This window comes from Helianthus annuus, chromosome 16 (genome assembly GCF_002127325.2).
Source record: "Helianthus annuus cultivar XRQ/B chromosome 16, HanXRQr2.0-SUNRISE, whole genome shotgun sequence".
NCBI classification, from domain to species: Eukaryota; Viridiplantae; Streptophyta; class Magnoliopsida; order Asterales; family Asteraceae; genus Helianthus; species Helianthus annuus.
This window is the reverse complement of record NC_035448.2, coordinates 6,316,969-6,333,054: the sequence shown is the minus strand read 5'-3', so window position 1 is coordinate 6,333,054 and position 16,086 is coordinate 6,316,969. Positions and strand designations below refer to the sequence as shown.

Here is a 16,086-nt window from a genome sequence, read left to right as displayed (position 1 = left end):
CCTAATATTTTTGTTATTTGCTTTCTAAACACCATACCCTGCATTGACTCTCCAGTAATCAATGCCATGTGGAGAGTTCAAATGAGAACAATTTTTTTGTAAGAAGAAAAAAGAAGAAATTTCAACCAATAAGAATGCTTTATTTTACTTCATTTAATATAATTATTTAATGTTACTATAAGGGTACATTGGTAAATCTACATAGGTCATTAATTTGTAGTCTTCCTCTTTAATAGCTAACTACATTAAATTTTTTGTAACTTATCTTCAAAATATATATTTTTTCAAAAAAATAAAATAAAAAAAATTTTGAAGTGTAGGATAAATTACGAGTTGTGCAGGATAAATTACGAGTTGTGTAGGATAAATTTCAACGTGTAGGATGAATTTCAAATTTTGTAAGATAACTTTTGATGTGTGTAGGCAAAAAAAGTTAATGTGAAGGATACTAGTCTTTATGACTAATTAATTAGTCAAAAATGATAATGAATAAGATAAGTGAAAAAACTATTTAATGTTTTACAAAATTACTCTTTGTTGTTTTTCTTCTCAATTAAATTTTCTTCTCAAATGAACCTTCTCCATACCCTACATTGGATACTCATGTTAAATAAATTTGATGGGCCAAAAGGCTAACAAAATGAAAATTACTTTTTTGGGCTAGATTTTTTTTAGTTTTAGAGCAACTCTTATTTTTGGTAAAATAAAACGAGTCAGATGGTTTAGAAAGACTTAAGGCCATACGTTGTGGGGTGGCTAAAGTGGAAACGGTGTCACGGGGAACAACACAGCAGGCATGCGGCCCCGCCAGTGGAGTTCTCGCTCAGGTTTGTGGACACCACCACTTAGTGATGAAGACAAAGAAGGAACAAAGCACTTCCGCTACTGTTCGGAGATGCGGCACCTACGGGAGTGCGGGAACACTCGCTGCGCCTTCAGTACCGGCAGTGATGTGGTGTGGCACCTGAGCCATAGCACATTGTCCTCATTGTCTAAGTGTTATCTAAATGTTTACAACCTTTTATGTCACTAATTAGTAATAGTTTTTATGATCATTTTTAATATATTAATACAAGTTTTTGGTGGATCGGCCCAGCCCAATTCCATATGTTTAGACTTGAATAAAAATTACTCATTTTAAGTTGAACCAGTCCATAAGGTAAGTGAAAAAAATCATTAGCAGAAGTTGGGTATAAATGAAGGCAAACTCCATAAAAATTAGAGAGAACGGATGCCAATAAAAAAAATCAAACATAAGTGAAACACATGACATGTGAATATGTTAAAAAATTAGAACATAGTTGTATCCACTTAAGCATGACATTATTATAAGAACAAAAACCCAAATAAATAAATAACTAGTATATAATCCCGTACGCTGCGGTGGAAAATTGGCCAGTATTGGTTTCGTTTATTATGGTATCGGCACTTGCTATGGTAACCAAAACAGAAAACCTAAAATGTAAAGTCATAATATGCCAAAAAAATATTGATACTTGTTTTACATCGATCGAAAGTTATAATATCGGAAACTATACGGTATCTGCACTCGTATAGATTAAACTAGTGATAGACAGTTACGTTTAATTTTTTTTCTCGGCATTGTGATATAAAATGTATTTGAAAAAGGGATATATAAAATGTATTACACAAAAGTTGTATAATTTAACTCAAAAAAATAAAGTCGTGTTTTACGTCGATCGAAAATCATAAAAATAAATACCAATATTGGTTTCGATAACACCGATACCGGTACCACTGTTACTAGTAGGTACCGACTCAGTTCTTCACCATATCATCATTTCGAATACAACTCCGTTTTTATAAAATTTATAATGAAATGTAAAGAAAAAAAATTAACGCAATCGCGTATTTAGTCTTTATTAAAATATAAACGAACGAAAGTTATGAGAAAGAAACAAAACTATAGGGTTAAAACATATATTATTGATAGTATCAGTTAATGTAGTTTTTGGTTGAGTCCGGATCAATTTCATTTGTTTCGGTTCAGTTTAGGTTAACGATAGACACTGTTAATCACGTAACATATCAATTTTTTAATTAAAAAAACTATAGCAATACTATACTCAAATTAAAGAGAATAAAATACTCGTTTTTATGATGTAATTCAAAAAATATATATTAATGTACGAAAAAGTTATGCTCGTTTAAAAGTCATGGGGGTAATTAGTTTTGCATAATGTTTGGCATTGAGTTTTTAGGAGCTTCTAGCTTTAAACTTTTTAGAAAAAAACTCCTACTCAATAAAAAGTCTTGTTTGGTTGAAGGAGCTTGAAGTTTTTAGCTTAAGAGCTTGAAGCTTTTGGTTGAACGCTTCTACTAGTAGCGTTTAGAAGGATCTACAAGCTTTTAGGGAAAAAATGACTATTTTAACCTCTAAAGATAATGAAGTTTTTAGTTATGTTTTTTTAGTTATGATCATTTTGGTCATTTTATACATTTTATTAAAAGTTACAGCTAATTTGCCAAACACCTAAATATATCTAAAAAGTTACGGCTACAGCTACCAGCTTCCAGCCTCCAATCACCAGCCACCAGCCACCAGCTTTCAGCCACCAGCTTCCGGCCATCAACTATTTTTGCCAAACATACCCTAAATTGTAATAAAGACGGGTTTTAAACGCAATTGGTGTTTGAAAAATTAAGTTTTAGGTATATTAAAATATCTTTCCTATTATATTTAGTATAGATTAGGTACATTAAAATATCATTCCTATTATATTTAGTATGGATTTTGAAAATAGACGTCTTAAAATATCATTCTCTTATACATGATAATTATAATTACGTTTTAAAATTTAGGCCCACGGAAAAGTTGGCCCGTGGCGGGTGCTGCATAATATTGTTATAAGCTATTATAGATGTCAAATCAATGCAAATATCAATTTTCAAATACTATTTTTGTTATTTGCCTTCTAAACACCATACCCTACATTGACTAAACTTTCAAGTAATCAATGCCAATCCACGATATCTTTACAAGTAATCAATGCAAATATCAAAATTGACTTTCAAATATCAATTTTGAAATACTATTTTTGTTATTTGTCTTCGTGTGAAATGATATCGCGAAAAATTTGAAAAAAAAAAAAAATCCTTTACAAGAATATTGTTATAAGCTATTATAGATGTCAAATCAATGCAAACTTTTCTTTAACTGCTAACAAATCAATCTCGAGCATTCTTGAGACACTCACTGGACAAACGGAGTACTCTGAGAGTAACCCGAGTCGTCCACCACCAATTCCAGGGAAAACCCAGTAACCCACCCGCCCGTAGACACGACGGTAAATTACTAGTAAAACTCGTTTGGCTCTAGGATCAAACTTAGGTTTCTCTAGGTCTTCTATCACTGCCCACCAATGTCTCACTTTTTGGTGCACCAAATGGAAATTAAACTTGAGTCTTTAAAAAAGAACTCAAGTTTTCCTACCACTTGAGCTACACTTGAGCAAGAGGTCTTTAGCCAAATCAATGCAAACTAATCTTAAAAATAGATTTTTCTGTTAAAAAGCAATAACATTGAATACCCATGTTAATAAATTTGATGGGCCAAAAGGCTAACAAAATAAAAATTACCTTGTTGTGCTAGATTTTTTTTTTTAGTTTTAGAGCAACTCTTATTTTTGGTAAAATACTACGGTCAAATGGTTTAAAAAAGACTTAAGGCCATGTGTTGCGGGTGTGGCAAAAGTGGAAGAATGGTGTCACGGGGAACAACACGCTAGGTATGCGGCCCCGCCAGTGGAGTTCTCGCTCAAGTATGTGGAAACCACCACTTAGTGATGAAGACAAAGAAGGAACAAAGCACTTCCGCTACCATTCGGAGATGCGGCACCTGTGGGAGTGCGGGAACACTCGTCGCGCCTTCGGTACCAGTGGTGATGTGGTGTGGCACCTGAGCCATAACAGATTGTCCTTATTGTCTAAGTGTTATCTAAATGTTTATAGCCTTTTATGTCACTAATTAGTAATAGAGAGAACAGATGCCAATAAGTTAGGTATGGATGAAGTCAAACTCCACAAAAATTAGAGAGAACAGATGCCAATAAAAAAAAATCATACAAAAATGAAACACATGACATGATAATATGTTAAAAAATTATAGCTGTATCTACATAAGCATGACATTATTATAAGAACAATAAAACCAAATAAATAAATAAATAAATAAATAAATAAATAAGAGTAAAATATCAAAACGGTCCCTGATTTTAGGCCAGTTTAGCCATGTTAGTCCAAAAAGTAATTTTTTTTTGTATATAGGTCCCTGAGGTTACATTTTTATTGTCATTTTCATCTGATTGGCAAACTGAGTTATAATTTTCTGTTAACTTTTCCCCCTTTTGTCATTTTTCTCATTTAAATTAGGGGTATAATCGTCATTTTATGTCATAATATATTTTAGTTAAATGAGGAAAACGACAAAAAATAGGAGAAGTTAACAGAAAAATCTAACTTAATTTGTCATTTGGATGAAAATGACAATAAAATTAAAACCTTAAGAACTCAGATAGAAAAAGTTTTATTTCTTAATTGAAGTGACAAAACTGGCCTAATTCAGGGACCATTCTAGTATTTTACTCAATAAATAATGACAAAAAACCAGATGGTTTGAATGAAACTGAAATCAAGAAATGCTTGTTTGACTATGTTCTTGATAAAAGGTCATAATAATAGAAAATTATGATTTTAAATTTTTAATCCTACACTACTATATCAGTCGGATTTTACCTTATCTCATTGGTTAGCAGGCTATTGATAGGTCCATGACTGTTCTCACAGTCACCAGAAAGCAGTGGCGGATCTAGAAACGGATCGTAGCCGTAACGTTTTATAAATAAGCCGTAACGAAATCGAAAAAAGTCAAATTTTTCCGAAATTTACACTAATTTTTCCAAATTTTTCCGCGCCAAGCCGTAGCGGGCGTTGCCCCCTGGTATAAGCTACATCCGCCCCTGCCAGAAAGAAAAAACTTATTTCAATGGTTAGCAGGGTATCGATGGGTCCCATGACTGTTCTCACAGTCACCAGAAAGAAAAAAACTTATCTCATTGGTTAGCAGGGTATTAACGGGTCCCATGACTGTTCTCACGGTCACCAAAAAGAAAAGAAAAAAACATTACATTTGTTAAGTTCTGGAATAACTCCAAACATATATTTATCAATTTCAACAGAATCATGTACATATATGAACAACAAATTACAATATCAAAATTTTGTTTCTTTTATGATGAATTTGTTGGCTTATAACCAGAATCCCCACAAGAACACACACCATCCTTAAAACAATGAAAACATTCACTATCCCTAACACTAATTTCTCTCCTAACTACTTTCGAAATAAACTTCAACAAACAATGACAACTTATACACATATACAGATTTTTCGTAACTCGTATAGGCACACCCGGAGCCGTATTCAAAAGCCCGAATCCAACGGCCGATCGTTCACTATGCCCGCACAAAACATCCGCTTTCGAATCATCAAATACCGCGATACCGTCCATCTTTTCATAAAAACCGTTCAAAATCGAATCGATTTCTTTTTGTTGAGGATGGTTCTTATCACCCGTAAGAAACGCGTGAACGTTCCCTTTCACTTCCACCCAACTGCACCCGGGGTCAACGATAACCCCTTTTTCGCTCATTGACTTTTTCAACTTTGCGACTTCATCCCATTTACCGTTATCAGCGTAAAAATTGCACAAAAGCGTATAATACCCGACGTTTGTCCACTCGTTTAGATCGAATATACGCCGGGCCGCCACTTGCCCCAACTCGAAATTTCGGTAAATCCTACACGCGTTTAGCAAAGCTCCCCATACTGCTGCGTCGGGTTTTAACGGCATTTTTGTTATAAACGTGTAAGCTTCTTCGAGTTTCCCTGCACGCGCGAGTAAATCAACTACGCAAGCGTAATGTTTGAGGTTCGGGACAATACGATAATCTTCTGTCATAATGTTGAAATACTCTAAACCGTGTTCGACCATACCGGATCTACCACACGCACATAATAACGAAATAAAGGTAACCGCGTCGGGTTCTACATCGGATTTGACCATTCTCGTAAATAAGTCAATCGCGTGTTGACCTTGTCCTCTTTGCGCATAGCCGGTCAACATCGTGTTCCACGAAGTAATGTCGTTTTCGATTGAATTGAACTGGTTCCACGCGGTTTTCATATTCCCGCATTTTACGTACATGTCCAGAAGTGCGTTTGGTACGTATCCGTCGAACGCTAGCCTGACTCTTAACGCGTATGCGTGGATTTCTTTTCCGGTCACCAATGCTCCGATTTTAGCGCACGCTGCAAGAACGGCGATTAACGTGATTGAATTCGGAAGTAAACTAGTTTTCATTCTTCTAAAGAAAATAAGAGCTTCGAGATTTCGGTTATTGATGACCAAACCGTGGATGATTGAAGTCCAAGATATGATGTTCTTGTTCCTAATGAGTTTGAAGACTTCCAACGCTTTATCGATACGTTTACATTTGGAATAAAGATCGATCAATGCGTTGGCGACAATGACGTATGATACGAATCCAGTCGTTTTAGCATATTCGTGTAACTCGATACCCAAATCTAAGAGATTTAACGAAGCGCAAGCGGAGATGACACTAGCGATAGTGATTTCATCCGGTTCGATGTTTTCCGTCTTCATCTTCTTGTAAAATTCTATAGCTTTTTCGGACAAACCGTTGTTCTCATAACTCGATATCATCGATGTCCATGATACTACGTCTTTTGATCTGATTCTACTGAAAACTTTTTCGGCTTCTTCGCAAGCTCCAACGCTTGCGTAAAACTGTATTAACGAGTTATCGATGGAAACGTCTTGTCCAAACGCGTGTTTTGTTGCATACGCGTGAACGCTTTTTCCTAATCTTTCATCGCCAACATATCCACAGGCCGATATTACGCTAGTTATAGTCATCAAATCCGGAACCACAAAGCGATCAAGCATGTTAAGAAACAACTTTAACCCATCCAAACACTCCTCATTTTCAAAATACCCTGAAATCATCGCGTTCCATGATATCGTGTCCCTTTCAGGCATTTTATCAAACACTAAGCGGGCAGTATATACATTCCCAGATTTCACATACATACTAATCAAAGCATTATTCACATCAACATTCGACGACAACCCGAACCTCAACACATGAACATGAACCTCCCTACCCCTAACCACATCCGATACCGCCCCACAAGTTCTTAACACGCTAGGAAAAGTATACACATCGGGTCGAACACCCGCCCACAACATCCGATTATACAAACTCAAAGCCTCATCAAAACACCCAGATTTACAATACCCACCAATCAAAACATTCCAAGTGAACACATTTCTCTCAGACATTTTACCGAACACATACCATGCATCCACCAAATTTCCAAACCTGACAAACATACTCAACAACTGGTTCCCAATTCGAATTCCCAATTGGGTATTCGAACTCTTTATCATATCATACACTTCGCACCCTTCAGCCTCTGCTCGTTTCCGCTCACAGAGATCGATTAACGAAATGTAAGTTTCTTCTTCGACGCAAATTCGGAGCTTTTTCATGGCGTTTAAGGGGATTAAAGCTTGTTGGAGGTTCCCGTGAAGGCATAGGTTGCATATGAGGGTGTTTGGGTCGCTTGTGTTGAATGAATCGGTGGTGAATACGGAGATTTCGTGCTTTTTTGTTAGTGAAAGTTTGGTGGGTCGCGATGGGATTGGGAAATTGGGGGTTTTGGAGATGGGGTTATGGTGAAGAGAGTTTAAGAGGTCTGAGTGACGTGAAGATATTGTATGGGTTTTAGCAGAGACCGCCATTGATGGTGCGATGGTGCGAGTCTCCGGTGGTTTAAATCGTTTTTTTTTAATCTTTTAGAACGACTTTTTTTATCTTTTTTTTAGAAATTAATATGTAAATTAAAAATATATAATATATAATATATAATATATACTAGGTTAGTTCCACGTGTGTTACACGGGTTGAACAATTTAAATATATAATAAATATTTCTTCTAAGTGCAAATCAAAGACAAAGATAAATAATATGAAACGATGAGACTAAAATAAAGATGGGATGAAATAAAAATAGAGATAAATAGGAACTTAATCATGTGATTTAAAAAATGTATCATTAATGACAAAAATTTAAAAATCTATACATATAATAAAGTAAATCACATGAGGACACATGGCATTTTATGAGTTGATCTCAATTATTTTTTCCCTCCTAAATAAATAGATATAGATAATATTTTTTTAATAAGATTCAAATAAAAGAAATATTAATTTAATACATGAATTTTATCTTTTTTTTTAATAAGATTCAAATAAAAGAAATATTAATTTAATACATGAATTTTATCTTTTTATCCTTTACCCTAAATAAATATATATATATAGATTATATCTCAAATAAAAAATATATTATTTTAATCCATAAACTTTATCTTTTACCATTTTGTTTTCCATTTATATTTATCATATCTTTGCTTTATAGTAGAGATTAATAAAATTCAATTATAATAAAATAAACATGTAAATAACTAATGGCTTTACTAACGTTTTAGACTTTTAATGTAAAAATATCAATAAAATATAAGTAATAATAAAATAAATATATAAGAACTAAAGTTGGTAGGCGTAATCCATATGAGATTATTTTGTTTAGAATTTTTTTGAATTTTTTATTGTTAGTTATTTTTACAAATTAATCATTTTAATTGGTTGCTTTTATAGGCGAGATCGTATACTTCCATATGGTAAGGGGATGCGACAACCGAGCGACAAACGAGCTGAGATACTTTCACTTTGTCATTAGACTTATGTAGTATGTATATGCAACTTTCTTTTATGAACGTTTAATTTTAGTTTCAATCAAGACCATTAAACATTCAAATTAGATAACAATGAGAATATTACAAATAAGACAACCAATGTGGTGTACTAAAAATTTTTTTTTAGTGAAACCTGAATTATTCGTTGTAATTTTTTTTACCTATCATATGGGTTTTTAAGTTTATTTTATTTATATTAAAATTATTTTTATTATTTTAATTAAAACCAAACAAATTCAAAGTATTTTCATTTGTTAAACCACGTGTACACGTGGGCTCTAACCTAGTTATATATAAAGAAGAAACCATGAGTAATAATATCGGCATGTAAATTTTATTTTATTGATGTGCTAGGTTAGAACATCATGTGTTACACGAGTTGAATAAATGTAATTTATATATTTAAAGAGTAATTTGCCAAAATCATCTTTGAGGTTTAGGTATATTTGCATGTTTCATCCAGACTTTTTATGCATTATAATCCTTCACCTTTGGGTCTTTTTTTCATCCTTGAGATTTGCAATTTATTGCGACTTTCATTCATCTAAAAATATTTGCTTCTGTACCATGACCAAGTGAGTCTCGTAGATGCCTAACGTTTGGAAAGTGGATGTTCTGGATTTAGACTTCTTCTGTTAGCATCATTTCTTTAACCCACTCACATTCATCCATTTTTCAATCAATGCACAAGCTCCTTCACTCTTTACCTTTAACCCACTAACATATTAATTGAATTGAAATTGACCCTCACACACTGATGTTAGTGAGCATTAATCCAGTAGCTAAAAATAGATATTTCAAGTTTGGAAAAGAGAGAATACATAAAAACATAAAAAGGATTAAGCATAAACAATATCGAACAAAAAAATCCATCCACCTTTTACCAATGTTTAATCGCAATACAATAAATCCTAAAAACAAATCAGAACAAAAAAAAAAGCCAATGGAAAAATAAAACAATGGGTAAAGGTAATCTTACTCCTCTGATTACAGAACAAAGCGATTGAATATTCGAAAATTAGGGTTCTAACATATTTACATACCTGATTAAATAATTGTTAAAATCGAATTAATGGTAGCTTTTTAATCTTGGATAGATTGACAGATAGAACTTAGGATTTTAAAGGCTTGGATTGAACGGCAATTTGAAGCAATTGAAGTTAGGGTTGTGTGGGGTTGAGTTTGAACGGCAATTGGGGTTATGGGATATCAAAACCGGGTTATAACATATATGATCCACAGATTAATTTGGATCCAGTAGAAGGATCCGTGAGAATTGCAACATGATAAAAAAAGTGTTGGGCGGGAGAATTTTGGTGAGGAATAATTTGGTGATGCCACGTGTACAAAAACGATTTACTTTATTATATGTATAGAAGATTTTGTTTGTCCTAGTTTTGGGCACATATAGGTTGTGTTGTGGGCTTGGCTAGAGCGAAAACCGTGCCATCTCAGCAGGGTGTGGGGCGCCAATATCATCAAAGAGAGGCGTTAGAGGGGGCGTTGGGCGAGGGCGGGGGTGGGTTCGAACAGTGTGGGGTAGCTGAGATGGTGAAGATGGGGAAGCGTGAAGGGAGCACTAGCCGCTTGGGGGCGTGGACCACGCCGCGTGGTAACCACATGGGTGATGCTATTAGAAAAAGGTGAACGATGGTTGTTTACCTTGTGCCCTAATAAAGTCGCCCACAGCACATAGTCTAACAAAGTAGTTGCCATCAACGAGTTTCGTATGGATGGTATGAAAAAGGCTAATTTTATTATAATGCCCGTCATGTTTGTTTGCGTGAGACACTTAACGCTCATAATTAGCCCTCATCCACTTAACGCTCATAATTAGCCCACATCCAGGGAAAATTTATGAAAGCAAACAAATAGGCCAGAGAGTATGAAACCATGGTTGCAAAAGTCGCTAGGCGCTCCCTAGTCGGATTCGAGAGTACTCGGGAAGTACTCGGCTTAGGCGGAGATTACTCGGGGAGTAATTGGCCTGGGAGACCAGTACTCGTGCCTCGGCAGCCTACCTTGTAGCGAGTACTCAGGGAGTACTCGAAGTCTAGGCAGGACTTTTACAAGCCCCTGGGACCCCGAATAACACCCACGTAGAAAAGGGGTACCTTTTCCAAATAAGACCCACCAAATCACCCACTAAATCACTAGGTGATGAGGTTTTTCTACAATTATCTTTAGAACTTCTTTCTTTAACCCATTTCTAATCAAGTAGGAACAATGAACACTTTGTATATTTTCTTTGACAACAGCTTTTCAAAATAATGTGAAAAAAAAAAAAAAAACTCAAAAACAAAATCTCTTAGGCATCTCAGATGCTTCTTTTAAGTCATAATAATGCATTGATCCTTTACCTTCAAAGCTTCAATATGGTAACAAATGCATAGCCAAGTGTATACAACTACAATAGCAAAGGTTTATTAAAATCTATAATCACCACCCAAAGCATTCTGCTTTTACTTTAGTAGGTAATGGTAACACTGAACAATACAGCAATGCAAAATCTATGACTCTTCTTTAGTCATATCACGGATCCGAGCCCGCAACGCTTCCTCTCGTGCACGCTTTGCAGCCTGAGCTTCCTCATCAAGAACCTGGATGGGCAACCATTCGGGCCACTTGAACCCACCCTTTTTCTTCTCATCACCAGCTACTACTACTGACTCATACATGTTTTTGAAAACGGGCCTTAATTTGATAGCAGCAAAATCGACCCCAGTTCCAACGACGGCGATCCCAATGGAGTAACGGATCGCACCAGCAGGACCACCTGATATCAACATTTGATGACAACTTATGTTTGCTGGCTTATAAATTTGATGAAATGTAAGTAATTTAACAAAATCGATAAAGTGATTGTTGGACCTATATGTTTTTAACTTATATGCATCTTAACAAATGTGTTTTTATCAATTATATGCCTCTTAATAAATGTGTTTTTATCAACTTATGTTCACTGGCGAATAATCGAATATGATTAAAAAAAAGTAACTATTTATGTAATGTACCATAAAATTATGAAGAATGGTATGAATCCCGACAACCACAGATGCAAGCAATTGCTATTGTTTGTGTGATTATCCATCCTAACCAATTATTTATTCTAATCACATAACAATCAAGAACTCTACAACTAGCGATGGAAAAAAAGTCAATATTTCACTTAGTATATTTCATCATCTATGTAGCTAATATTCCGATATATCAACCGATATATCAGTGATATATCGGTTATCGGTCCCCTGCCGAGATAACGGTACAAAATATTGGTCAGAATATCGGTACCGATAATATCAGTGATATTGTCCAATCTATGACCGATATTTGATCGATAAATCAACGATTTTCCTGATATCAATACCATTCTTCTTATTTCTACCGTTCATTTTTCTTCTTATTGCTGCTATTAGTGTTTTAAATCTTAATTGTTAGTTGTTAATGTTAAATGTTAGTGTTTTAAGTCTTAGTCAGTTCTTACTTGTTACAATTGTTAGTGTTAAATTGCTATATATATAAATTGAGCATGGTATTAAAATTACCGATATCCCACCGCGATAACCGATATCTCAAATATCAGTCCTTGACCGATATCCGATATTTTACCGCGTCAACTACTTAGTTCATAATATGGCCAAATGTTAAGAATGCAATAACAATTACATTGAACCTGTAATTGTTATATTATTATTCCATCTTTATCTTGTAAGTTATGCAACTTTTTAACTTTAAAAACAGATTAGAGTTAACTTCGATTTTATTCCCTGTGGTTTGGTCGTTTTAACGTTTTTGCCCTGGTAGTTTAAAATTCGCCATTTTCCTCCCTGTGGTTACTACTTTTTCTCTAATCTGCCCTGGGGCTAACTCCATCCAAAATCTCTGTTAAAAGTAAGGGCAATTTGGTAGTTTTACAAATAAGGATTTAATTATTTTTAATATCTATACAATAAAAATGGATTTAAGGAATTTATAAAAAAAAATTACTTAAATCGTTATTTGTAAAATTACCAAATTGTCCTTACTTTTAACAAAGATAGGGAGGAAATGGCAATTTTTAAACTATTGGGGCAAAAACGTTAAAATGACCAAACCACATGGAGCAAAAAAACAAAGTAAGTCAACAGATTAATAAACAAACAAATTGTTGATGTTTTGTTTTAGTTTTTCTCATCGTTATTAAAGGCGCGAGGCGCACTTAGGGCGATTTGTTGGGCCCGGGGCCTTATTTGCGCCTAGGCGCACCTGGGCGCTCGCTTTAATAACATTATTGGCATACATGAACTAACCTGAAGATTAAAGGCGCGAGGCGCACTCAGGGCGATTTGTTAGGCCCGGGGCCTTATTTGCGCCTAGGCGTGCCTGGGCGCTCGCTTTAATAACTATGGTTTTTCTCTACGGTTCTTATATGTTTAACCCTTTAACCTGACCAGATTAGATATTTCAGAAAATAGGAACCAATGGGCCCATGATGTCTGACACTGTTGCAGTCTAAATTCAAGCAAAAGACAAACAATCACAAAGGACCAGACACTAAGATTAACATGGTTGATGGTTCGGTTCACCTCGAGTGGCGATAATAAATGAGTATTCACTATATATAGAGAAACAATATTAAATATACTGAAAAAGTAATTCATGACTGTTACGCTAAAACACATGGAGCATTAGTTACTAACCTTGCAATCTGCCAAGAATAGCACCAGTGCCGAATCCAGCAATCGCTGAGTCAACTAGATTATCGGGCCCAGAATGCCTGCTAACTCTTACAAACTCTCGAGCACCTGTCATCAAAAGAAACACATAAAGAAACTCAACGCTCCATTTCTTTACATCATTACTTTTGCACAAAGTAAATGGGACCCAAAATCAGATTTAACTTTCTTCTCAAGTTGTATAAACAGGACTCACAAAGCAGAATGTTAAAAATCGAAAACAAACTGTGTAGAGCGTTGTCTTTTTGTTTTTTATTTTGTTTTTATGCCTTCAGGGTCAGAAGGAACTGATTTTCTCTTAGAAGTACTGTCATCAAATCTAGACGTCTTCTCCAACCAAATGTTGTTATATATGTATTCTTAGTTCTTACTACAAAATACATTCATAACAGCTTGTAGGGTACCAAAAGACATCTGCACGAGACTATCAAAAAAACGCCTCAGGGTCTTGAGGCGGCGCTTCATTTACATGTGTGTCAACATAGTTATTCATGCGAGCGCCCAAACGCGCCTAGGCGCAAATAAGGCCCCGGGCCCAACAAATCGCCCTGAGTGCGCCTCGTGCCTTTAATCTTCAGGTTAAGTCACGTATGCCAATAATCTTCTGCATAGTTATTAAAGCGAGCGCCCAGGCGCGCCTAGGCGCAAATAAGGCCCCAGGCCCAACAAATCGCCCTGAGTGCGTCTCGCGCCTTTAATAACTATGGTGTCAAAATTTGTCAAATATAGGGTCTAGAGAACGTTGATATGTAAAATGACCAAAAGTATTAACAGATTATGGATGGTATACTTGACTAAAATGCCGGTATGTAAAAGACACAACAAAGATGCAGCTTTTGGTAGAACAAAAATCCTATTTTAGCAATACACCGAGTATCGCATCGCGCCTCGGCTTTCAAATCAAAACGCCTCGCGCTTTTTAAAACCAAGAAAGACATACATGAACATTCATGGTAAAACTATCAATCTGCTAGCTATGATTATTATTTATTAACACGGTTTTCTTGAATTGATACAGTTCTAAACCAACTGGATACAATAAAACAATATGAGGAGATAATAACTTACCACAATAGCAACCGGTGACTATGGCAAGATTCGTAGCATACGTAGACATCAGTTCGCGGCCATAAACCGTCCGTCCAATTCCTCCACCAACAATCCCTAAACAACAAAACAAATATTCAAAACACAGTTTACAGTCATTTCTTTCAGTGTGTATGCTTCCATAAATTAAAATCTATGCAGTTTATATCGGTGATATATCGGTCATATCGGTCCCCTAGTAAAATATCTGTGTCAGATATCGGTCAGAATATCGGTACCGTTATTATCGGCAATATTGACCGATATAACACCAATATTTGACCGATATAACCGACATATCACTGGATTATTAGTGTTAAATTACTATATATATAAATTCTGCATTATATTAAAGTTACCGATATCATACCGAGATAACCTATATCCGATATTTTACCGCATAACTGTTTAGATTAAAATCATATAAAAAAATCAAAGCAATCTAACTCTAACACTGACAAAGAACCATAAACACCAATCGTCCGAAACCCTAACTTACAAGTTTCAATAAATTCATACAAATCATACAAATACAGTAAAAGAAAATTAACATATATAGTAACACATAGTAGAATTCAATCAAAATCCTGCCAAATATCATATCTATAAATGCTAAATCAAATTCGCAAAGATGTGAATAAATAGAAATTTAGTGCAAAAACAACATTATTATTAATTAAGTTTGGGGAGAACCTCCAAGAAGAGTAGGATAGAGAATTCGAGTTCTCCAATTGATACCGTCGTCTTCTAGGGTTTTAATTTCATCGGCTGATTCCATTTCAGTTTTGACGGAGTAACTTCCGATTGCATACTTGAGTCGGCCGGTTTAGGTGAAGTGAAAGCAAACTGGGCCGGTTTGATGTGTGAAATACGGCTAGGAAATTTTTGGGCCTACACATAACACAGCCCAAATAGAACCATTGGCTGGCACCTAGAGATGCACAAACCGGTTAATTTTAATAACCGGTTAATTTGACTTTTTGACTTTAACCGGTTATTTTTTAACCGGTTCAATTAATTAACCGGTTTTCTTGTTTTTATTTTTATTTTTCGGTTAACTGGTCTGCCGGTTAAAAAACTCGGTTAATAACGTGTAACACCTCGAAAATTTACGTCCAATAATGTATTGACACGTGTCGTAGACTTTGCATATGCGAAAACATACTTTAGAGGGACTAAAGTTGACAAACAGTGAAAACTATGGAACGTAAGGGTCCAAAGTGTCAACAATGGATAAATAGACTCTACAATAACCCTACATAGTGTTTATAACCCTAAACGGATAAATCATGGATCATACGAAGCGGAAAATGCACGAAAGTGAGGAATTACAAACTACAGGGACTAAAAGTGTCAACATGTTGAATTTATACCTCTGAGTGATCTTTTGGCAGCCCCGAAGCTTTGTAATGATAGAATAT

The 16,086-nt window shown here is 35.1% G+C and overlaps 2 protein-coding genes across 2 annotated transcripts; both read right to left on the bottom strand.

Moving 5' to 3' along the window:
* Window positions 1-5,230: 5,230 nt before the first annotated feature.
* LOC110916765 (pentatricopeptide repeat-containing protein At1g15510, chloroplastic) lies at window positions 5,231-7,884 on the bottom strand. The gene has a single exon (XM_022161438.2). It carries the CDS (start codon window positions 7,845-7,847, stop codon window positions 5,250-5,252), a length of 2,598 nt encoding a protein of 865 aa, XP_022017130.1. The 5' UTR covers window positions 7,848-7,884; the 3' UTR covers window positions 5,231-5,249.
* A 3,275-nt stretch (window positions 7,885-11,159) lies between these two features.
* Window positions 11,160-15,512, bottom strand: LOC110916309. The gene is made up of 4 exons (XM_022161053.2): window positions 15,359-15,512; window positions 14,648-14,743; window positions 13,544-13,648; window positions 11,160-11,640 (listed from the first exon to the last, which is right to left on the bottom strand). Exons 1-4 carry the CDS (start codon window positions 15,441-15,443, stop codon window positions 11,375-11,377), a joined length of 552 nt encoding a protein of 183 aa, XP_022016745.1. The 5' UTR covers window positions 15,444-15,512; the 3' UTR covers window positions 11,160-11,374.
* Between the last annotated feature and the right edge of the window lie 574 nt (window positions 15,513-16,086).